At 37.4% G+C, this 25,491-nt stretch overlaps 1 protein-coding gene across 6 annotated transcripts in view; it reads left to right on the top strand.

Moving 5' to 3' along the window:
* The window catches only part of SPIN1 (spindlin 1), a 62,557-nt gene extending 49,414 nt beyond the window's left edge, over nt 1-13,143 (top strand). For all 6 annotated transcript variants that reach the window (XM_068423742.1, XM_068423741.1, XM_068423745.1 and 3 more), the window contains 3 exons: nt 5,160-5,413; nt 6,565-6,798; nt 9,404-13,143. In XM_068423742.1, coding sequence (XP_068279843.1) covers nt 5,160-5,413; nt 6,565-6,798; nt 9,404-9,603 — 688 coding nt within the window. In that variant the 3' untranslated portion in view covers nt 9,604-13,143. The remainder of the gene's footprint in view (nt 1-5,159; nt 5,414-6,564; nt 6,799-9,403) is intronic.
* Nucleotides 13,144-25,491: the final 12,348 nt, after the last annotated feature.

The raw sequence follows: 25,491 nt of genomic DNA, 5'->3' as shown, positions 1-25,491 counted from the left end.
ATTATCTTTGAATACAATTTTGTAATTCTTCTGGAATTCAGAGAGAAGGAGTTGCAAGCCAGAAATTAGCCACATTTACTGTAGGATCTCTGTTCTCTGGCGTGGAGTTCATGTGTTGTCACCAGGCCAATAAAAACTGCAAAGCATGCTTATTGATAATCCAGTCTGGAAGTAATCTTAGAAATACCTAATCTTGCATTCACTACAACTGTCGTTTTGAAAAAGATTTTTCACTTTTTAAAAATAAAGAATATAGTGAAATACTTTTGTAAGGAGGCTGCTATTTGTGTGTGAAGGATACCTGCTTATTCTACACATTCTTGGCATGTATTTTCCCCTCTACAATGTTTTTAAATAGTAGCAGCTGAACACTGATGAGTAGCTCTGTGAAAATAGAGGTAATGTTCTGGGTATAATTGGTCTTAGTGTCAAACAGCAAGGTATCATATCTGGCTACATCTCTGGGGGGAGAAATCTAAGCTGGGTAAGTGTGAAACTTAATAAAATGTTACTAGTTGGATTTTAAGTGTAAAGTTCTGTAGTGGTGCATCAATCAAAGCAATTTGTTTGGCAGGTGTATCTTCCATGATTAACATAGTTAATAACTGCTAACAGTGTTAACTGTTTCCCAGGGACAACACCTGACGTAAAACTACTCTAATCCCTTCCACCAGCTTGTCATCATCCATTCTTGTCTATCTTCATAGAAGGCAAAGAGAAACATTTATTTGTCTAGGGGCAGGTAGAGTTGGTTAAAACTTAATTTCTCTTGTTCTCTTTCAACCGCTCAGAGAAAGGAGTGTATGATGGGAAGACTATCAGAGGTGGGTTGCCTTTTGTACTTGAGGGTGGCTAGATTTGTCTTTCTTGTGTTGATATTCACTTATTCAAATACCTAAATAGGCTGTAAATTTGTTAGCATAAAGGCTTTTATGGGGCATAAGAAGTTTTGATCTTAAGTGACATGATTTTGAGGCATTTAACTTAAGCATCCAGCTTAGTTTTATGTTGATTTAGCCTAGTTCAGTTTTTTATTAATTATTTAGTAAAGGTTTTTTGTACCAAACCAAGATGATTTCTTGTGTGCTGCTCACTGACTTGTCTGAGGCAGAGTAGTAGAAAATTGTTTATATTTGTAGTTTACCATAAATGAGTAGGATATGAATGACCATATAACATATGCTGATACTACTCTGAGCTGTTACAGTAGACTATGAGGTAGTAATGTATACTTTGTCACCGATTTAGTTATTTATTTAGTTACTCCTCATTTAAGGAAAAACAGGAACAAGCCTACTGGCACTCGAAGGCCATCAAGGAGATTTTAAACTAGCTTCAGAAGGTTTGTGGCAGAGGAAGGAGCCAAGAGGATGGAACAGGCATGACTCAGTAATTGAGGATGTGATAGAATGAGCAGCATGGATGAGTCTTCTGAATTCTTCTTTACTAAATGGTGGTTAACTGTTGAGCTGTTTGGAAACAGTTCCTATGGTTATAGGGCAGTTCTTCCAAGTGCTCTGTCAATGTGTAGTGGTGATCTCTGCCAATATGAAGCTGACCTCACTGGCATCAGATCAGTCAGTAATCTCCCAGATCTCATTATTTCCATCCTTGGTGCATAAGGAAGGAGCATAAGAAATATTAAGTATAAAACAATCCTTTCTTCATACGCTCTCCACATTTCTTGTAATTGGCAATTCAAGGACTTCGAGGTGCAGGTTATGCCTGCACTTTAACTACAAGTGATCTTAAACATTTTGAAATTCTGATCCCACTTTCAGCCAATTTGTAATCTTGGTTCCTGCAGCATCTGAAATTCATAATTGAATGATGGCTTTTGAGGGAGTACAGCAAATACTTTAATAAAATTTGCCTCAACTAATGTGCCTCATAGTCTGAATACTGTGAAAGTAAATAACAAGTCTCTCATCACCATTCTGCTATTAATGATAGTCTGTAATAAGATCACGATTGTAATAAGTTTTAGGTCCTATTTTTAATAACTTTTCTGCTTAGCACCATGAAAGACTTGAAATTTTACTAACCATTGCTGCAGTACTGCTTTTATACTGTTTTGTAGTTTTTCCTTCCTGTTTCTCACAGTTGTGCCTTTTTTGTACATCTGATGGGTATGGTTTTCATTCACTCTTCTGTTATTTTTTTTTTTTTCCCCTTAGTTTTCCTCTGTGGTGTTTTTCTGAGATGAGATGATGGGGGGGAGGGCGGGGAACCAAACAAAAAAAACCACAAACCTAAATGGATAACTTTACTTGATAGGTTATTGGGAATTGCCATTCTCCTTTTTATAAATGCTAGTTTGTCTCTTAAGCACAACCTTGAAGTAACAGTTGATTTTTTTTCTGCTACCAGTCCTGTGCAGTTCTGCACTACATTGGTTTCCCTGGTAGTAGCTGCCAGATAAAAGTTTGTGTGAGGACCATATAAATACAACTTTAAAATCTGGAAAGATGTCTTTCTGCCTGTGTAGTCTTAGAAGGCCTCTAAAGTATCTGGCTCTGATAATGAAACCTTTTCACATAACTAGGTTTCACTTAACTGTCTTGAAGATAAGGAAGAGGATCTGAAACCTTTGGGGACTGAAGGGCCATTTACAATAAGGATGTGTCTGATGTGTCAAGTGCTGTTTCCAGGACTTGCTATTTTCTGGTTTTCCTGGCTCCATGTTTTACCTGTCTAGGAAAATTGTTATCCAGTCTTCAAGAGCAAATCTTTGTGGAATTTTAAAGATAATTCTAATGAAGAAGAGGAAAAACTTGTGTTGGGCCTTCTGGATATAGCATCATAGTAGGTTATGTACATTTGTATTACTTGGTGTATCACAGAAATAACACACTGTTGAGGAGAGGTTTGAGCTGGCTGTCTGACATGGAAGTCTATTCATAGCTGTTACTTATTGGTAGTTAGAAACCTGTGCTTGCTTTCTTACCATGTCTTCAGATGCAGGAAGAAGTAGATTTTTCATGTAATTTACTAGTTTGAAAATCTCATTTATTACAGTATGAACCACTGCAAATGAGAGTGAATGGCTGTTCACTAATACAAACTTCAAACAAAAATTTGAACTGCAAGTACGCCTGGCGGGTACTTGACTCATAATTAAATTTGTAATGCTTTTTGCCCTCTGAGGCACTTTAAAGGTAGTTACTGGTTTGAACTCAGTTATGTAGTCTTTTTCCATCATATTTTTTAAAATGAGTGTGAAGCTCTTTGCTTAGCTGCTTCGATTTAAACATTAAAGAAGATTATGCTTTACAGGCAGAAAGTAGAATTGACTGTGAGGTTGAACATGAATAGTGTTATTTTTACCTTTTTCAACAATGAGATGATTAGTAGCATAGACAAACTGTTTAAAACTGACGTGGTTTTATCTATTTTAACTTTTTTATCTTCAGTTCATTTTATTCTGCTTTAAAATGGAACTGTGATTCATTAGAACTAAATAAATGAATCGCATGCAAAACAAACTCATTTTTATTGTGCCGAGAAGCAGATCTCTGATCTCATTTTGTAATAGTAAACTATTACTGAGATTATTAAAATTTTTTTAAAAAGAATGTGCCTGAGCAAGAACTAGAATGTGAAAATGCTTTTAGTTTCTGAATAAAATTAGAACCAACTTTGTGGGAGAGTACCTCTTAACTGGAAGAGATTGGAGTTCCTGTATAATGTGTGCTAGCAAAGTTAGGAATACAAAAACTGCAGTTTGATCTTTCTGAAAAGGTCAAATGATAACTGAAGTGAAATTTGACAAAACCCCCTGCTAAGATCTTCATGATGAGTGAAAGTCTGGAGGTGGGACAAGCTGCTGAAGGAATCATACATCTTGTTTTTAATAGTTTAGATTACATCTTCAGCATCGTGCATTCCAATGTCACGTAGTGAGTGCATTATTCTGAAAGACTGCTTCCAGGATTTCAGTGGTACGATTGTTATTTGTCTTTTTTTTGGATCATATAGGGACTTTTCTGAGAGCATTCATCACTCCTGGAGACATTTCTCTTTGGTCGCTATCTCTAAGCTAAGAAAGAGTATCGTTTTCTGCAGCTGATACTCTCTCTTAGATGTTGTGTTTAAGTATGCTAGTGGTGTGCATATTTTACTGCCATTTAAATGAAGTGTGCTACAAGTAGTAACACAAAAATTTATTTTACAACTAGTTGACGTTCATGAGAATTTTGATCAGGCGACCCTCTAAATAATCTTTTTTAGGAATGAATATGTGCATTGTAACATACCACAATAGATATAATATTCATTTCTTATCATCAATATACTGTCATCATGTTTCTTAGTTTCTTCCATTTGTTTTAAAATTGTCAATTTGTGTTTTTAATAACTGGGTAGAACAAAACTCGCGTAACACTTTCAGTGATTTGAAACTGTAAAATGGCTTACATGACTGTTGATCAGAACAACTGTTACTCACCGGAGGGAATTCCCATGCAACTTCCATGAAAATAGAGGAAGGACAAAAAAAGTATTTAATATATTTTCCCCATTAAGGAGTATCCCTTCTATTGACATTACTATTACATATAATTTTTCTTTTGCTATACTAAAAAGAAATGCTAGAGAAGTGTTGTTGCTACCATGTGTCTTTAAAAATACTTGGAGTCAAAAATACCTGTAAATGGAGAAGGAAGCTGAATTTCCTTCAGGTGAAAACACAGGTTAGGGAAAACAAATGCCTTGGAAGAATTTTAGTCAGCCACTGGTAATGTTTCCACTGACTGCTTCCTCCTGGGACAGGAATTGTGTTTACTGTTCTGCAGAGAGCAACGAGGTACTAAAGTTATAATACTGCCAGGTAACCTTGTGCTTTGAGACCTGATCAGGTGAGTTTTACTTTTGACATTCAGTGTAGCAAGGGCTAAAATAGTTCTTTTGGCTTAAGCAAATTAGTTTTAGAAATTGCTATTAGGAAACTGACCTTGTAAAGCACATCAAAAAATGTTTCACTACTTTTCAGTATGTTTTTCTTTTTTTCCAATACAGTGTAATATGCTTTATACCCTAATTTGAATAAGGCGCACTAAGCTATAAAATACATTGCCATCTTAAAGCATACAGCTCTTGTCTGGAGTAGAATTTTGAATATGTATGTACCTGTTTAATATTATGTTTGTATCTGTGTACAGAAAGCATAGAAACAATGTGGGACCAAGCAAACCTATTTCTCAGCCACGAAGAAATATTGTAGGCTGCAGAATACAGCATGGATGGAAAGAAGGGAGTGGGCCTGTAACACAATGGAAGGGCACAGTTCTTGATCAAGTTCCTGTAAATCCCTCTCTCTATCTTATAAAGTATGATGGATTTGACTGTGTGTATGGACTAGAACTGCACAAAGATGAAAGAGTTTCAGCACTTGAAGTTCTTCCAGACAGAGTTGGTAAGTGTTTTGGGTTTTCTCCTAGATTCGCATGCATATAAGCTGACATTTACTATTAAATGTTCTCTGCTAATCTCTCCAGACTTCCCCCAAGATAACATCTGACCATTTAAATGTTACCAGTCAATTTCATTTTTATCACATGGCAGATAATCTAAATGCTCTATGTAAATTTTCTTGATTGCACAAAGGTTTGATGATACCAGTAAGTGCAGTGCTGTCTTCTGACTTTAAGTAGTATGCAGTACGTTCTGTAGGGTTTTTTTTTTACAGTGTTATCCCTAAGAACCATATGTAAAGTTAACATTCATATTTCTGTTTAAATTTAAACTCTAAGCCATCTTGGCTGTGTTGTCTATTGTGTGCATCTGACAGTAATAATGTCACATTTTTCTTAATGTGCTTCCCCTAAGTACTTTTAATAATGGGGGGGAAAAGCATTTTCTAAGCAAAATAACTTGATTAGTAACACTTTTTGTTTTTCAGAATTAGCACTGGATTGTTAAACTGCATGTTTTTCAAACTGCAAAGTTCAATATTTACCTAAGTAATTACTAGTTTATAAACAGAATAAGTTGTTCCTGCTTCTGACTGCAAAGCTATTGGTAGGAGTCTCTAGAGTGGCATTAGGGGGAACCAAGCCCCAAAGTTTCATTAATAACTTCAGAGAACTGTGTGATTTGGCCTCTCTTCCTCTTTTCCACTGCCTGCCTCTCCCTGTGTCTAGTTAAAATACAAAGAAGTCTTCACTGCTGTGGTCTCGATTGATCTCCCTTTATTTTGCATTATGATTGTTTAATCATAGAGAGTACAATGATGTATTGTTACTTTAACAACATTCTGAAGTTCTGCAGTTCTTCAATAGTAAACTCTCTAGATTGGACAGTGTTTCTTTTGTATATGAGTTGACAATATGCATTATGATTGTTTAATCATAGAGAGTACAATGATGTATTGTTACTTTAACAACATTCTGAAGTTCTGCAGTTCTTCAATAGTAAACTCTCTAGATTGGACAGTGTTTCTTTTGTATATGAGTTGACTGTTCTTTATCCAATCAAATTTGTTTATGAATCAGGGTAAAGGTTATTTTTTTCACAAAGACATATATGTGTGCTTTTGAATGAACTTATGAAATGCTGTCATTTCAGCTTCATCTCGAATTAGTGATGCCCACCTGGCAGACACAATGATTGGTAAAGCTGTGGAACATATGTTTGAGACAGAGGATGGCTCAAAAGATGAATGGAGGGGGATGGTTTTGGCTCGAGCTCCTATTATGAACACATGGTTTTATATTACCTACGAGAAAGATCCCGTCTTGTACATGTACCAACTCTTAGATGATTATAAAGAAGGTGACCTTCGCATTATGCCTGATTCAAGTAAGTAGGCCAGTTACTGTTTTCTTCTGGAAAGTGGCATCTTTTTGTATTAATGTTTGGCTGTGTTTTATTTATGGAAAGGAAAGCTGACAAACAAAGAACTTGTTTGTTACCCACCCCCCTTTTTTTTAAGTATCACAACTAACAAAGGTTATAGCACAACAAAGAACATCTGTGTTAACTGCTGAAATATCTTACTTTTATCAGCAGTGACATATGCAGGGAAAGCATTTTCCATAATTACTTGTAATTGTCCTGAAAATATGTACATACTACTGTGGAAGAGGTTATGCTCAGATTTTTTAGTGGAAATTGACAAACCAGAAGTTTTCCACCGTTGTTTTCTTACAGAAGTATCACAGCTCGTTGAGACGGCTTTTGATTTGTGTTTCTAAAGCAGTTCTTGTGGGAATATTATTTTGGGACTAACTAATATAGTCAGATTAATTTCGTTGGAGTAGGTCTCTTCAGTGTGAAAAACTTTTGAGTAGTTTCTTGGGGGAAAGACCTACTAATCTTCTGAAAATTCATTTTCTCTCAGATGTTGCAATGCACTAGCAAGAAAAGTATTTCAGCAGATTAGGAGGAATATTTTTTCCTCCCTTCTTGAAGTAAAAGTCATCAGGGCTTTTCATATTAACTTAGAAGGATTTTCACAGAATAAATATTGTTCAAGAGATTGAGTAGTGGTTGGCAACATAGTGCTTTACATAAGTGTTAGTTACAATTAATCTGTTCAGTTTGAGACTGCCTTCAGATCTAGCACTGATAACAGTCTGCTGGCTGAATAAACCAGTGGCACTTATTTGCATAATGTCTGCAGTAATCATGTGTTTAGATTTTTTTTCTCTCCCTGCACTCTAACAAAAAGCAACAGGTCTGCTGCCTGTAAAGAGTGAGCCACAGATGTTAATGGAAAAAGTTACCTTCCTCTTCCTAAAGAAATGAAGCAAACTCTTTCAGATTTGAACCTTCAAATAATTTGTTCTTTGTCTTAACTATTAAAAAGGATTTGGAGTGTATTTTGAGTCTTCTTTGCTTCCTTCCACCTTTGGGGATGAGGGTAGGGAAAGAGCTTATATGCTTTCCATTGAAGAAATTCATTTTAGTGCACTTTTCCCTCAGTGCTTAGCAGGAGACTTATTTACTGCTTACCTGTTTCCAAAATACTTCTAAGTGTTTGCTACCTTCCCTGAATTTGAATGCTTTCCAGATCTTCTGAATTGTGTCTTTAAGTCAATGATCGGATGTTAAGAGTAGTATTTTTCAAATCAGATTTTAAAATACCTGGAAGTATATCTGTAAACTTGGTGGAATTTGCCATAGTGTTATAACTAAAATTTCTAGGGAGCTCTGTCTTCTCAAAGACAGCCTTTGCATGTGTGAGGAGACCAGAATTTAGATAACTTGTTTTAAGCTTATTTTTTGTGAGAAGAAAATGTATTGCTGGATCTGATACTAAAACTTTGTCAACACTTCATAATTCCTTCTAAACAAAAATGTCAGAGTTTAACTTGCATCTTTGCTGAGGAAGACTCTTTACATAAAACTGATATTAAGAGGATAATAACTATGTATGACAGTGTGTTTATAGAGAAACTGAAACAAAAATTGAAAGAGAAACTTCTTAAGTTTGTGGAAGAATCTTAAGTGTAAGTACAAGCCAATCTATTCATTCCTTGTTGGTTCTTTCCCCTCCTTTGGGAGTTCTTTCACAACTCACAGAATGGAAAAGAAAACAGGTGAAATCTCTAAGGGATTTTTAATGCAAACTTGGAAAAAAGACGTTAATTTAAAGGCTTAGGATTTCCAGAATAAAAGCCACATCAGGTGTGACCGTTGCTAAAAAAAATTCCTCACTAGAATACAGAACACAAGTTTATTTAAACTAATCCAAAAGAAGACAAGCTTAGAAAGGTGTGATTAGCTTCCAGTTCTCCACTACAGTGCTTTTACCTTTTATCGCATTTTTTTCTGTGATTGGTGTGTTACAAAACATGCCTTTTTGTGATTTAGCATAGGCATCATATAAAATATAAGGATATTTCTGGCAAGGTTTTGCTAGACAAGAAAATAATATTATTAGGCTTTACCAATATAGTAAAAAGCCTCTTTTAGTAAGGAGCTTACACTTACTAACATTTTAGACAAGATGTTTGTGTTGCAGTGGCATGCATGAACTGAAACTTTGAATGATGTGTGTGAGAAGAGGAGGGTTTAGTTTGGCTGCCTTTCTTTCTGTTAAGGAGACGCAGTGCCTTTTTCTGCTGGTGGCTTACATTTAACTATCCGCAGACATTTTCTGTAACTTGTTCATAAACCTTCATGTCAAAAGATTTACTTTTCTTACCAGTCAAAGTGCTGTTCTTGTCTTAATAAAACTGAAGACAGTATTACTTGAAAATTTTTCTGCAACTGTACTTTTTAGAAGTATGGCAATCGTCAGGTGCTTGTCTGAACAAAACTAATTTTCTATATACTCTGTACTTAAAACACTGTTTTCCCTGATTTTTTTCATATGAGTTTTAAAGAAGACTCTGCAGTTGTCTTCCATATTGAAAAATTCCATTAATGTCTACCAAAGTACACTGTTTTTATGTTGCAGATGATTCACCTCCTGCAGAACGGGAACCAGGTGAAGTTGTGGACAGCCTGGTAGGCAAACAAGTGGAATATGCCAAAGAAGATGGCTCAAAAAGGACTGGCATGGTCATTCATCAAGTTGAAGCCAAACCATCTGTCTATTTCATCAAGTTTGATGATGATTTCCATATTTATGTCTATGATTTGGTGAAGACATCCTAGACGTCATCGTGAACTTTTGCCAAATTTGTGGAACTATTAAATGTAAAATTTGTAGACACAAAGACTTGACTGCTTTCCAGTTTAATGAAAGCTTAAATGTCCCTGCGAACCCACAATCTCTGCCAGCAAAACTGTTTTGTTCTGAATAATACAAACAAACATGACACATTTTGTGTAAGAGAACTCATTTTCTTGAAGGAAGTCAATATATTTGGGCAGGAGGGAGTTAAAAGCAAAGAACAGCTGCAAATTCAAGCTGTGTAAAGTTGATCTAGTATTGTAATCATTAATCTAAATTTTTTCATAGATTTTAACTTTTTCTTCAACCTTGCACTCACTTGTTCAACTGCCACACGCAAGTGTAGTTTGGTATTTTGATATGCCTTCTTTTGTTACGTTAAATTTAATTTTTTGGCTACTGGCAGTCCTTGTTTTTAGGGTTGGGACAGAGGTGACTTTTCTGAAAGGTTTAAACAGTTTGTGCAGCATTGAGGAGTGCCTAACCCAAGTAACATCAATCTGCTGTGTTTCTACACTTTATTTCAAATTTAGCTTTTTAAGAACTTGCAGTACATGGAAACACTTGTGCATTTTTACTAGTCACAGGGTAGTAGGATATCAAGTGTTTGACTTACACACCTTTCAGTGAAAAGGCTTTAAACTAGAAAAATATATTTAATCTGTATAGCCAGTTAATTAGAAAATGCAGGTTAATGGCCCATATTTACAACTTGTAGGAACCAGTAAAACACATGCAACAAGGCTGCCTTCAATCCTAAATGTTGTACATGTTTCTTTCTTTGTTATACACACTTCTTAGCAAAACCCAAGTGCTTGGTGCCACAACTTTAACAGTATATATGCTACTTCAGAAGACTTTAGACTACGCATTGGCAATCAGTAGTCTCTTATTTAATATCAAAACCTAGCAACCTGAATGTGTGTGGATTTAGAAGTCTAACAGTAGTTAGTATTTCACATGGTAAATACAATCTCATGCCAGGGGAGTGGGAGGGGATGTCCTTTTACATCGAAGACTTACTTTAGAGAAGAAGCAGCATTTGTTGCCTTCTGCTCAGTCTGTTGCATTCCTTTGTTTGTTTGTTTTGTTTTTAACCATTTTGGTTCAAGAAGGCATCTTCCCAGTTTATTCTTTTCTGGCTTTTCCACATAAGGAGTGTCCGGACAAATCTACAGCTTCAACCTGTTGTTGCCTTTTGTGGTGTACATTGTTCTTGCTTTGAGGTATGCAGCTAATGTGAATTTCATTCTATGAACACTAGAGTTCTGCATGCCCGTGGTGTACTGTCTAATGGAAGCTATAGGCAGTCTCAGTGATTCAGTCGTCTGCATTAGATTGTGGATGTAAAGAGCAGCCCACAACAGCAAAATCCTTTCACAGTTTTAATCTTGCAAAATGTAAATGAAGATTAGGGTTTATAAGTGTGGCAGCTTTTAAAAGTATCAGAATTGCAACAACGATCAGCACAGCAACAGAATTGTCGTGTTACATTAAGGCAGAGCTCTGCAGGTTTCAAAGAACTTCTTCACAGAAATACAGTATGTGAAGACAGTCAACACTGTTGATGGAAGGAACAAATACTCTGATGTCCCACCTTTTCCCATTAGTGGAAGGATGCAGGAGAGGTGCTGTTAATCAGAGATCAGAGGTCCGGATGACCTCTACTGTGGGTGTTCTTGATATTGAAGACTCAGTGGTTTAAGCCCCTTTCTGTCCATTTTTTTTGCCTGATTTCATATTTTAGCCTTAAGGCTTGTGCCTCATTATGCTGTTGAATGGTAATAAATACTCTCCATATAAATATGATACCTTAATTCTTTGTCCATTGCTACTGTATTGCATTATGTCCAGTATTTCATCATGGGCAACCAAAGGCAGGCTATTGTCTTTCAGTGAATAGCTTCTCAGTGCAGTCCTTAAGCACTAAGTACCTGAGTCTAAATGTTCCTTGTGTTTTAGAACAAAGTGAGCAGATTTGCAACACAGTGTTTTCATCCTGCAGATCTGTTATGTGTTTTCTATTGACTCTTAAGAGTCCTGCATGTAAATCTCAAAGCTGAGCCTGGCTCCATGAGCCCAAGTTGATATTTGTGGAACAAGAATGAGTGAGTGTATTGATTATACACAAGATACAAGAATAACCTAGTACACTGAACTTTGGGCTATATGTCTGAGAAATACAAGGTTTGTTTTGAAATATCTGAGGTTTAGGTCTACTGGAACATTTTTAGCGTTAGGCTTGCATTTGTGGGTTTTCTGCAAGCCTCTTGAATACACCACGTGTTCTGCCAATTAGAATATAATCTATAATCTGTAAATTTTATGGTTATTTTTAGATATCCCCATTGTCTGTTGCGTGGGTATTTCTTTCCATCTTCTTTTTCCTCTTTTCCTCTTTTTTTTTTTTTTTTTTTTTTGGTGATAGCTTAAACCACCTTTTTGAGGCTTGAGACTAATTCCACTCCCTGCCCATCTGCTTTGGGCTTTGTTTTAGGCTCATGTTTCAGATCTGCATGCAGTGCTTGCGTTACCCTGGTAACTAAATGTTGGTTCCTTGTTATAGGGGTTCAACATTATTTTCCAAAATCACATAGGGCTTGTGATGGCACAAGCCATGGATCCATGGATCTTTGTATAAAAGTTACTCGCCTTTCACATTTACCTGCTGTAGTATTGTTGTATATTGTGTGTGTGTGTGTGATGTCAGGCTGCCATGTAAAACTTTTTAAACAGAAAAAAACCCTTAAATGCAGACCATCCTTTTTTGCATGCTTAGAGAGTTAGAACGTTCAATGTAACAAACTAAAGTTGCATGTTAAAATGTTTAGGTTTTTGTTTTGTTCTGTTTTTATTTTGTGTTCAGTTTTTTTGTGAATTTGCTTATTGTGCTGTTTTAATGGTTGTTAGTAGGATTAAATGCACCGGTGAGACGAGCATAGTGCCAACGGGAGGTAATTTTCCAGTTGTATGTGTCATACAGCATTTGAAGGGACCAGGTATTCTGTTAAAGAAAAAATAAAATTGCAGTTGATTAGCAAAACACTACACTTTTCTTCTTTCTTTTGAGTGCCAAACCCTAAACTATGTTGGAGTAGACTATGGGGAAAACCCTTTGTATTGTAACAGATAGAAGTCTTCTTTACATGAATTATTTAAAAATGGAGGCTTTATCTTCAGATAGAATTGACTGGTTGCTTCAGGGAAAAGAATTACGGTAAAAACAGTTTCTGGTTCCTTGAAAATGCTGTGCTTTTTGTAATTTTACATCATTAGTGCAATTTGGATGGTTCTTGGTATGTGTATAGTTCAAAGGTCTTCGTGTTCACATTCTGAAATTAGGTAATGACTTCATCTTTAGAGCTTGGTTTCATTATTTTTATTTTATTTTGAACAATGTAGACAGTTCCCTGTTTTCTGCATTTAGAAGTATAAACACTTTAAATCTGTTACTTAATTCTGTAAGTAATTTTTATAATTATGATGTAACTCTATCCTTAAAACATTTAAAATAAACCCTTTATGTGCAACTTATGACTGTAAACTTTGTTCTCATGAGCAAAATGCAGTGATGTGATTTCAGATTGTGAAGAAGCAGTTTCTTCAGTTTTCTAACTAAAAAGGATTTATTATTTTAATGCTGAGCCATATAGGCTGGTATGATACTTGCCCTATGAAATAAGTTTGCTTGCAAAGCCAAATCTTTATTCTTTTTTCCAAGTAAGTATAAATGTTGATAAGATGGAACTTGGCTAAGGTAGGGCATACTGCTTAAGTTATATTTTACCGAACACAGAAAAACTCCCCTCTGGGGGACTATGCAAGTTGTGAAGGAGGAGTGTTTATTTCTCGAGTACACAAAATATTTCAGCAGTGGGGAACAGCAGAAGCATTTGGCACGTTTCACTGATGTAAGAAAGCCGAGTTGAATCAAGTTAGAGGTGATGAGCAGAGAAGATAACATCACCACAGTGCAGATTTTTTAAGTCATGTAAATTGTTACAATTAATGCATGAAGACTTAATTATTTTGTGGTGTTAAATTACTAATGCAGACTTTCAATATTGAACAGATTTTCTTTATTCCTACCTCTTTTCTGATAATAAAGGGGAAAGTGTTATATGGATACCGCAAAATACGTTTTTTGGCACCAAGCTCATTAGATGTATACTGAAGATCTTGGAGCATGCCAGCATGCAGTTGGGATGAATACCCAAGCCTCTTCAGTTCCTTTAGTTCAGTATCCTGTTTATTGTATCCTGTTGCCTGAGAGACTGGTCCCGGTGAAGATTTATATTGCGTACATCTGCCGATTGGAGAGAGTCTAAAACTTTGCTTTAGCAAGAGTATCATGTCCAAAAAGCAGGTGTTAATCTGTGTGGGCTGGCTACATTAAATTATAGTTTAAAATAGATACACTAACATTTTGTGACTAATGCCTGAACCTGTTTTGTGTTACAGTGATAAACCAGCATCAATTTTGTGTTATCTCTTTTCATAGAGGAAAGAGCCATATAAAAATAAAGATTTTTTTTTTTTTTTTGTTCTCTATTACTGCAGTAATGAAACTTCCCTGAAAGCTGGTTACTTAGGAGCTCGTTTACAAGCAGCTCAAATGTCAATGCTTTGGAGACAGTAATGTCCCACAGATTTAGGAAGGTGAGAGTAGGAGTCCTTACCTGGAGCTACAGCTTTAATACTACTGTACTCTATTTTCACATCTGTCAGATTCCTCCTTGTGCTTATGAACAGGTTATATTTTCAGGAAAAAAAAAAAACTTTATCTCTCTGCTCAGCGAGTTATTTATTTGGAAATTAATTTTTTTTTTTTTAAATTCATGCTATGAGCAGTTGAGCCACTGATTACTTCAGTGGACTCAGTTGTGTTTTGGAAAGGATAAGCTTTAGTAAGGATATTTTGGAGGTTGAGCTGCTGCAATTTAAGATCATTAAGGTCTAAAAGGCGAAGTAAGAACAGGTCAAGGAAGTGACAGGTATGTTCTTTCATCTGCGAGCAAAGGATAATAAAAGATTTTCACTTTTTTTGCACATTTAGAAGCATTTTTTTTTCATCTAACTCTACGTGTTTTTTTCAGTTAAGTTCCTGCCTTGGCCTGTTACATCACTTAAGTCTTTCTCTGCCAATATCAATACCTTACCATTTTAATTCATTTCAAAAAGGGCAGCCTGGGAAAGTTAGCAGGCTACTAAGCATTTTTTTTTTCAGGCTCTGCTCTTACCATTTTAATAGTTTACTGCTGTGTGAATTCCTTGATTCCTCTTCCAAATTCAGAGTGCAGAGCTGCATGTGCACAATACACAGCTGTGTATGCACAACAGAAAGGGATGGGGCCTCAGCAGTCTAAGTCAGTCAATGTCTACTTCACACTTCCCTATTCTACTTAGATGTTAATTACAGATTTCTGCACATTATTTTTCTGAAATCAGTTATGATTTGCATAACTTCGTTTGTACACAATTTGTGTAAATGGTTTTGTAGCCTGACAGGTAAACCTATATGCTTTGGCACTGGTTCCACCCACCCCACCACTGTGCAATTAATCCTTAAATTTATTTGTATTCAATGGAGTCTGACTTTTACAAGTCCTTTTTGAACATTTTGATGCATTTTGGTGCCACGTTGTTCTTCAGGTCTCTGCACTAAAGGCCAATCTGTTCAAAGCTGATTTTGGTAATGAACATCGACATCTGCATATTTACTTTGATTTGAGCAAACTTCTTTTGTTACTTCTTAAGAATGTTCCACCCAGACGTGACATTTGAGAGGCATATTTTTGTTAATAAAATAATCAACACAACTTTACACTTCTTTTGAATGCACATTGATGTTAATCGAAGGGATTTCATATAAACAGCCACTATTTTGGAATGGGGGAGGGCTGGGGTTTTTTGTCTTATGTTAGTTAGTATGGAAGATTGCTCAGTGACAGGGCAGCTAGTCCTTTTAAGTGTGAGAAAGGAAAGTAAGATCCTTACACATTTCACTCAACTGTATTTTGGACTGAGGATTTTTAGTCTTGCTGCACTAACTAGAGCTACACATGGTGTATACTCACCTGGACTGTGGGATGACTTCTTAAATTATCTTCACCAAAACTTTTACCACTGGAGTCATGCATTGGGAAGACAAGTTGTCATGATTTCCATAATAGTTCTAACTAATTTGATTTTACAACACTGTTTACTAACTCCTAGCTATTTTTAACTTACAGAAGATGTCTAACTTAAACTCTCATGAATTTAATGAATTAAAAACCACAGTAACTTTTAAGCTGTAAAAACAAAATAAACACTAATAGCAGAAGCATTAGAGAAGAAATCTAGAATGATTCAAAGGTTATACTCAAAAGTGTAAAAAGGATAGCAACAGCAAGTTTTACAAGTAACTTCTTGCTACAGTGCCACACACTTCATTATGAAAGGTTGAAACTGTGTCTTGCTGGGAATCCTCATTAATCTTCAGCTTTGTTCACTCATTTTCAGTTTTCTGCCTTAAAAGGGTATTCATTCTGCCTGACACAAAATTCTATTGTTAGTGAGGTTCAGTATTGTCTACTCATAAGCTGGCAGATAGAATAAAATGAAAAAGTGGAGTTATGGTGCAGTTTTCTGAAAAAGTGAGGTGGAAAAGCTAATGACTGATTCAGAATTTCGAAGGGGGGGGGTGGGGGAGAAATGGACCCAGTATCTACTGATCGTGAACTGAGAACAAGAGTTCATTCCAAAAGAATGAAAGACTAACCAAGAGAATGCTCATAATAAAATAAACACCACATACTAGGTTTTACAGAGGAGAAAAGAGGTTAATTATTGCCTGGGATGGGCAATATTTTCTAATGCTGTAAATCCAAACATCATTATCCCTGTCTTGAACTTGATATTACAAGGCTAGCAGCGCACGTGAGAGAGGATACGTAGTGTCTTGGCTTCCACAGAATTAGTTTAACACATGGAAATTCTCTTATTTAAAACATAATCAAATTATGCAGGCATATGGCCCAAATTAACATCATATGTGCTCCAAAAACTGAATTTTTAGTTCAAAAAATAGCTACAAAGTTACAACTACCTAAAATTACTACTAATTATTACTAACCAGTCTTACAGGTAATCTGAAAGTGTGAAAAGGGACATGTGAATTGCTTGAGACTTTTATAGAACACAGTTGTGTATGGAAAGAAGAAAATGCTTAAGGAGTGCTAAAAATCTCACTTCAGAAAACCTGTCATGCACACAGCCATATCCCTGAAAACTATTTTTTTATTTCATGCTTTCTGCCGAGATGCTTCTCTGTGGAGTAAAACAGAGGTTCTAGATTGCAGAGATAAGCAATGCTGATGACTTTGTCCACTTGAATCAGTGAAGAACAAAGGGAAGTATGCACTGTGCTGCTAAAGACAGAAATTTGAATTCTGTAGATATCTGCTTTTCCGTAAACTAGCTGATTATATCACTGCCAAGCATCTTAGAAGTACCTAATGCAATTTTAAGGTTTGTGTTGTTTTGTGGTGTTTTGTTTTTCTTACTGGGATTAGTCATTAATCTTGAATGGCTGCTTGGCAGGGTAAAGGAGCAGGTTTTCTGGAAGGAACTGCAGCCCATGGGGGACCTGCACTGGAGCAGTCTGTTCTTAAAGGACTGAAGCCTGTGGAAAGGATCCACACCGGAGCAGTTTGTGAAGAACTGTATCCCATGAGAGAGACCCCACATTGAAGTAGGGAAAAAGTGTGAGGACGAAGGAGCAGCAGAGATGCAGTGTTATGAACTGATCACAACCCCCATTACCCAGCTCCCTGCACCACTCGGGGAAGGGTGGAGGAGGTAAAAGATTCAGGAGTGCAATTGAGCCTGGGAAGAAGAGGGAGACAGGAGGAAGGTATTGTTGGTTTTGTCTTTGTTTGTCACCATCCTACTCTATTTTTTATTGGTAATAAATTAATTTTTCCCAGGTCAAGTCTGTCTTGCCTGTGACAATAATTGGTAAGCAACCTCCCTGTCTTTATCTCAACTGATGAACTTTCTCATCATACATTCTGTCCCTGTTCTGTTGAGGATGGGGACTGAGAGAGCAGCTGGGTGGGCATCTGGCAGTCAGGCAAGGTTAACCCACCACAACAGCATAAGAATTTATTCTACTCAACAACCTTATGTACGATTTTTTTTCCCCCTTGGCTAGACTAATTTTGTATGTAATTGAAAATGATGTGATTATATGAAAATCAAAGTTCATGAGGCAGAGAGACTAGCAGGTGACACCTGAGTCTTTGACATCTTTCTCCCAAGTTAAATGTCATTTCAGAGCTCTAAAATACAGTCACTGTTTTTTTAACCCATGTTCAACCAAAGGAACAGGTCTTCTTTTTCTAGGCTTTTTCTTTATGTAGTGGAGCTTTCAACCTATGCCAGTTTTCTGGTGATGTTTCTTTCTCAGTGAAAAAAACACACCATGTTTTAACTATCTTAGTTCCTAATTATTTCTCTGTTTCTAATAGTTTTAAAATTAGAGAGCATGAGACTAAAGGCTAGGGGATGTTATGTATTCTGGGTATGTCTGTGCAAGGGGAAGGTGTTTGGGATTTTATAGTGGTTAGATAAAACATGTACAATGTAAATGACAGTGAATCCCAGCCTTAAAATAACATTGCCTTTATACAAACAGCAAAACCTGAGATTTCATTGAAAATGAGTGTGATATACAGAAAACTCTCTCTGGAGACTATCTGCAAACCTCTGAGACAAGTGGCTGCAGTGGGGTCAATGTGCTTTGCCAAAACTCTTATTAGGAGCTGAAGAGGAAAGACTGTCTGAACTCAAATGAACTTGAGCAGAATTTTATTTCAGTATTTTTCCACTGTTGCAGGCACAAATGTTGCTCCTGTTGCCATATTGCTGTATTAGATGACTCCAAATTGCTTCCTTGTTGTACCTGTTTGGAACTCAGAAGTGCTACAGCACTGATATCTAGACTATCTAATGCTATTTGGCAATTTCATACACACGAGCCAGGGTAAAGTTAGATGCAAAAGATGGCTGAATCAGGCTTTTCATACTGTTACAAATATTCGAAATTAAATGGAATTCAGTTTAATCACAAAATGATAGGTTTAGTAGGTTAGGTATAATGGGGAGGGGATGCTGTATTCTGCCTTACTTGCTATTTGATTTGCCTGTGAGCTGTTGCGGGGGTTGAGAAATTCTTTAAATTCTTTATCTTATCAACCTGATGCGTAAATTAACTACCTAAGCATATCCTTAGAATGGTACAGAACATTACGGTTGTGCAAAACCCAGCGAGAACTGGTACGGAGGTTTGACCAAGAGCCAAGGGACTACACCTGCGCAAGGAGGAGAGGTGAAAAGTGCACAGCGAGGAGACCCCAGCCCACGACCACCAGAAGAAACTGCACGTGCGCAACCAGGAGGAGTTAAAGGCGGAGGCTATGGAAATGATTTCTCGGAACTCATTATAATAAAGACCACCTTTTCAGGGAAAAGATATGAATATGTATAGGCGTCCTTGGAATCATGATGATTATGTAACATTTTACTACATAAATACAAGGTGAATTATCAAGGGGGTGCGCACGGCTTTGGAGGGTCTAACCCCCGTGCCGCCCAGCGCTGCAATAAAGGTGTGCCTGCTTCTTAATGCTACATTGGTGTTAAGAGGTTTTATTCCCGATTTTGGTGACAATGCTGCAAGGAGAAATTCTTATACCTTTGCTGTTTTCCCGATGTTCAGCACTGCTATGATTTCGAACCCAGGGAACAATGCGAAGAATGTAGCCCTAGTTGTTGCACTTTTTATAATAGATTTCTTACTTAGTTAGAATCTATAAATAGGTTTGAGTCTTTCCCAATTGAAAGAAAAAAATATTCCTTGCAATCTCTCAAATCCAGCTAATTTTTAAGTCTTTGTAATGGCATTCTTTCCTCCTTGCTGTATGTGTTATTGTTTCTTTATGCCAAGAACACACATTAAGCCGGGACCCAGGGATATGTTCCAAATGGTAGTATAACAATTGTTATCTATAATAATTATTACCTGTTATTTGTAACAATCTGTTGCTTCAAAAAAATGGGATATACCTTACCTAAACAATATCTTCTGTACTAAAATGTTTTGTTTAGTTGGTAGCTGTTAGAGCTCTTATTCAGTCCTGACTTGAAGCTGGATCTCTTCGTGGTAAGAATGATAAGCTACATCCCAGTATCTCTCTTATTCAGGGAAAGCAAGATTCCCTTCATCTAACCTTTAATGTCTGCAGTATGTCATTAGGCACTAGACAGTTTGAGTAACAGTAATAAAGTTGTATTTTGAAGAACCTATGCACTACTGGGTTAATTTTCCTACTTGAAAAAAAAGATATTGTTATTTCTTTTGTGTTTGGAGATTACATAGGGGAAGTAGATCAAAGAACAGTCATGAAGGAATGTTCACAAAGTATTTGTGTTACTGCTGACTATGTAATAATGACCTATGTGTTTGGGTCTCCTGGTCCCAGCTGAGGAAACAGTGTACCACATGTGGCAGCTCTAAGGAGTGCTATGAATATCCAATAACTATTTTAGTTGGCAGATTGTGTATGGTAAAATGGAAATTTTTTTGGCTCAGTATTTCTTTGTGCACTGGTCTCTTTTCACAGCTCATTGGTTAATGCATTGGGTTGAGACTAAGAAACTTGCTTTCACTTTTTTTCACTGGGTACACTGTGGAAAGTAATTTTACCTGTTTTCTCATCAATAACTCAGATTATAATAACTCTCTCCTGTAAAACATATTAATACTTGTAGAAGAAGATAAATTATTTGCTTTGCTTTACGTTTAGATCAAAGAATTTAGGCCTAGATAAAAATTAATGAGAATAATGAACAGAGTTAAGGAAACAATAGCCACAGGTGCTCAGAAAGTCTGAGAACCACATTGCAGCCATAATGCTGCTCATTGAGCCCTTGTATAGCCCCCTCCAGGGCTGGCTTAAAACCCAGTCAAGTTAACCAGTAGTTTCTTAGAAATTTAGATATAACAAAAGATAATTGTCTGGAAAATAAGCATTTATCAAAAGAGCATGAGACTATAAAGGTAGAAAACCGCTCAGTTTAGGCCTACATTGTGGTATATAGTTAATAGAACATCCTGAAGCCTTCTTAAAATTCAAGGGTAAAAACATCTGTGTGTACAGAAGATGAACAAGGAGATAAGTGACCAAGACGACCCTGAAGACTTCAAAGCCAGAATGATGAAGTGGAACAGAACGACAAGAACCAGCTGAGACAGGAGATTGTGGTGGATTTTTAACAAACGAGAAGATTCGGGAACTAAGCATTTGTGGAAAGTACTAAAGACTTTTGTATCTTACATAATGCTTTCTGAAAAGTATATAAGGTATAGAGTTTTTGTTGTTAACCACCATTCACTGCGGTGGTGGTCCAACTCTGAGTTGCTCAATAGAGTCAGCGAACCTAGAGACCCGGACTCTGCCAATTTTCTTTAACATATTTACTGTGAAAGTGAATTAAAACCCAAATATTTCATCTAGTTGTATCAATGATTGCTATATATTTAACTTTTTAAACCACTGGTACGTTTCCTGTCTTCTGTGTGTTCCTTCCCTTGATGTCTCCTTTGAGGTCTGATTTTCCAGCTGGCTAGTGTTAATATACAATGGGATTCTCCAAGGTCAGTTTCTAATCAGACTTCTTCAGGGATTTCATTCCATATAGTTTTGCCCAACCAAAGTTTATCTTGATTAGGTTTGTCACTTCTATTTTTTAATTAGGGTATAATTAAGTACATGGTGTGTTAGTGATTAAATTGAACACAGGTCTAACAAGCCCTCATCCAGGTAACACTCTCCTTTGAGTAAATTTAGTCAGCTTTTGCCTTGTGGCTTCACTGGATGTATGTATGACTTGCCAATGTCAATTGTGTTATACAGGTATGCATTTCCTAGAGACTGCTTAATTATAAGCAGATTGAAACCTTGTGTTTGATACCTTTTCACTTAAAAATCCAACATCATGCATATACTGCAAGTTATAAGAGACTGCTTATTGCAATAGCTTATTGGATCAAATCCTTTACTACTCCGAACAGTGTCATCTATGGAAAAGGTGCATGAAGGAGAAAAGGGTATGTTCATCAAAGACCTGGACAGGCTTTCAGAACCTCCTCCTCATTTAACTTGTATATAGCCTATAGAGACATTAGCTCTGCCACCAGAGGTGTATGGAATTACACTGCCTTGAGCATATATTATATTATATTGGAGTTAGCAGGTTTGAACATTTTTTACTTCCATTTCATTTCTTCTGTGTCTCTATCTTAGCATGCTCCCCCATATCATTGAAAACACAACTTTATTGATGCAAGCTCTTAATATATTTTTTAAAAATTCTTATTTGCTTGTCAAAACCTGGATATGTAATTAACTTCAAGGTTAATTGAAGTAAAACACACAAGGGAAGAGCAATGTGAGCACAAATAAACTGAAAGTCTTACTTTTAGATTATAAGATAGAACTAGATACTGGCAGATTAAAATAATATAGTAAATTCAATAATAAAAAGCTTGTTTTCTAGCAATATCAGAAATGCAGTATTTTGTGGTGGGAAGTTTTTATCTTAATTATTTTACCCTGAAATTCCCCAGAGGCTTCAACTGGATGAACATTGTTTACAACTTTTCTGATAATGTCATCTCAGAGCTAATACACTCCCTTGAGAAAGGACCACAAGTTCTGTATTAAAAGCTCCATTATTATCCCAAGTGGAGATTAGGAAATGGAATGAATCACAATAGTGTTAACACCTTTAATGAGAATAGTCCTAGAAAACATTTGCAGCTGAAACAGGCTCTAGCCTCCTTGTTATAAATCATGAAGTGAAACTTTCCATATTGGTCCATGCTAGTGTCAGACAACTGTCTTTGTAGTCAAATCAAAGGCAAGTGCAATGTAAGACGTTCTGTGATGTGCAGCATTTTCAGTGAATCTGTAATGTCCTGATGGAGTTACCACCTTAAGCTTCCCAAGGACTGGTTTCTCATGCTTAGTAGCTATTCCTTAAATAGTTTCAAGAAATTTAGTATCACTATCATTGAGACTTATGATCTGGAGCGCATCAGCCAATAAGTTATAATTTTCTTTATGAGCTTGTATGTGTGCACGTGCTGTTATAGAAATGTTTCACATAATTAATGTAAAAGTTCTTAAGAGTTAGGGGGACAAGGATCAATAAGGGTGAAATAGAATGAAGAATAGAATAATTAATATAAGTCTATCTGAATAAACACAGGTGGGCTTTCACAATCCATGAATATTGTTCTCAAAGCTCCTTGTGTAATCCTGACCTATGACTGAACAAATCATCAATCAAAGCTTAATGAGTAGCTAAGCAGGAGTAGGCCTAGAAGTATTACCTTCTGATGATTTTAGTAAAGGGGATGTATGGTTAACCTTTTCTTTACCTTAAAAGAAATATAGGACACTTAGAAATAAAAATTAGTATAGATAAGGTTTTAAATATAACTTCAGTTGTTTTTAAGGTTGAATGTTTAGGAGACACTGGCGGTGGGAACCGGACTCTGGTCAACCTGGATCAGGACGCGACGCTGATCACGGCAAGAACATTAAGGACGACGATCACAGCAAGAACATCAAGGACGCCGATCACAGCAAGAACATCGAGGATGGGGTGTCGACTGGAGTCGGAGCGGAACCAGAACATAAAGATCAGCTAAGCAATGGAAAAGAATGGACTTTTGTGGACTCTTGACGAAGGAAGAAAGAGGAATTGAAATAGTTAGTGGATTATTAACAGAAGCTTATGAAATGTTTATGATGTAATTGATTATTAGTTTCTATATAAACCAATAGTGAATTTGAGTCAGGGACCATTCACTGTGGTGGTGGTCCAACTCCGAGTTGTTTAATAAAACCAGCAAACCTAGAGACCCGACTCTGCCAATTTTCTTTAACACGTGCCTGCCTTCCGTACAGACAGGGTGCGGCTCAAGCCATACAGTCTTCTGCCCACCTTTTAAACTTTTATCCTGTCTTCCGTTGTTTGTATGCTTAGGGAAGGGGGAAGTGTACCCAAACTAAAACAATTTACAGAAGATGATAGTACAGTTATCTTCTCGTATACAAGGTCATGCTTTTTACCAGCTACAGGAATTACCTGGGGTAAAAAATAGCATTTGCTTTGCATACAGACAGGCTTTCAGTGATTTACACATATGGGAAGCAGCAAAGGACTGTACTAGTTACAGCTATACTCCCTGTCAGTTTGGACTCCTTTCTTGGCTTGTTACATTTGAGAACAAGCTTAGTACAGACAACTGTAAGCTCAAACTCTGTGCGCCTTGTACACCCAGCTCTTTCTCCCTATGGAGTCGTAGGGAGCTAGGAGTCGTAGGAGTTGCAGAGCTGACCCCCATCACAGGGAGGTCTGCAGCCTGCCTGGAGCCCGAATCAAGGATATCACCAGGAAACTCCCCAACCTGGTGAAGGCCACAGACTACTACCCGCTGCTGATCTTCCAGACAGGTGGGGAAGAAGCTGCATCCCGTAGTCTGAGGGGAATGAAGAAAGACTACAAGGCCCTAGGACGGTTGGTGAAAGAGTCTGGGGCACAAGTTGTTTTCTCCTCCCTCCTCCCATTTTCAGGTGATGACGTGGGATGGAATAGTAGGATTCTCTCTATTAATGCCTGGCTACGAGACTGGTGCTACAGGCAGGGCTTTGGGTTCTTTGATAATGGCTGGTTTTATAAGACAACAGGTGTGACGGTAATACATGGGAAAGGTTTATGTCGTAGGGGCAAAAGGGTTCTGGGACAGGAATTAGCAGGGCTCATTCAGAGAGCTTTAAACTAGATTCGAAGGGGGATGGGGTAGTAGCTGGGCTTGCACCGCTGGGGCAACGCTCTAGTGTTGAGGTAGACCAGGAGGCCTCCCATCCTCCTGGGGTGAAATCGGTGTGCTCAGCTCGCTCCCTGAAATGCCTGTACACCAATGCACGCAGCATGGGGAATAAACAGGAGGAGTTGGAAATCCGTGTTCGGTCGGGGGGCTATGATCTAGTGGCAATTACAGAGACTTGGTGGGACGCCTTGCATGACTGGAATGTGTTCATGGATGGCTATGTCTTGTTCAGGAAAGACAGGCCGTAAGGAGAGGTGGTGGAGTTGCTCTTTATGTGAGTGAGCAGCTAGAACGTATTGAGTTCTGTCCAGGGGCGGATCAGGAGCGAGTTGAGAGTTTGTGGGTGCGAATTAAGGGGCAGGCTGGCAGGGGTGATACTGTTGTGGGTGTCTATTACAGGCCACCGGATCAGGATGAGGAGGGTGATGAGGCCTTCTACAGGCAGCTGAGAGCAGTCTCGCAATTACAGGGCCTGGTTGTTGTGGGGGATTTCAACTACCCTGATATTTGCTGGGAGGCCTACTCAGCCAGCCATCCTCAGTCCAGGAGGTTCCTCCAGTGCATTGATGATAACTTTCTGATGCAAATGGTGGATGAGCCAACTAGGAGAGGAGCGCTGCTGGATCTTATCCTCACTAACAAGGAGGGTCTGGTTGAAGCGGTGAAGGTTGAGGGCAGCCTTGGTTGTAGTGACCATGAGATGGTAGAGTTCAGGATCTCATGTGGCAGGAACAGAATAGCTAGCAGAATCGCAACCCTGGACTTCAGGAGGGCCAACTTTACTCTTTTCAAGCAATTGCTAGGGGAAATCCCATGGGACAGGGTAGTAGAAGGTAAGGGGGCCCAAGATAGTTGGTTAGCATTCAAGGACTGCTTCTTCCGAGCTCAAGATCAGAGCATCCCAACAAGTAGGAAGTCAAGG

This window comes from Nyctibius grandis, chromosome Z (assembly GCF_013368605.1).
Source record: "Nyctibius grandis isolate bNycGra1 chromosome Z, bNycGra1.pri, whole genome shotgun sequence".
In the NCBI taxonomy this organism is placed as follows: domain Eukaryota; kingdom Metazoa; phylum Chordata; class Aves; order Nyctibiiformes; family Nyctibiidae; genus Nyctibius; species Nyctibius grandis.
The sequence above is the reverse complement of the archived record's forward strand: the minus strand, read 5'-3'. Positions and strand labels throughout refer to the sequence as shown.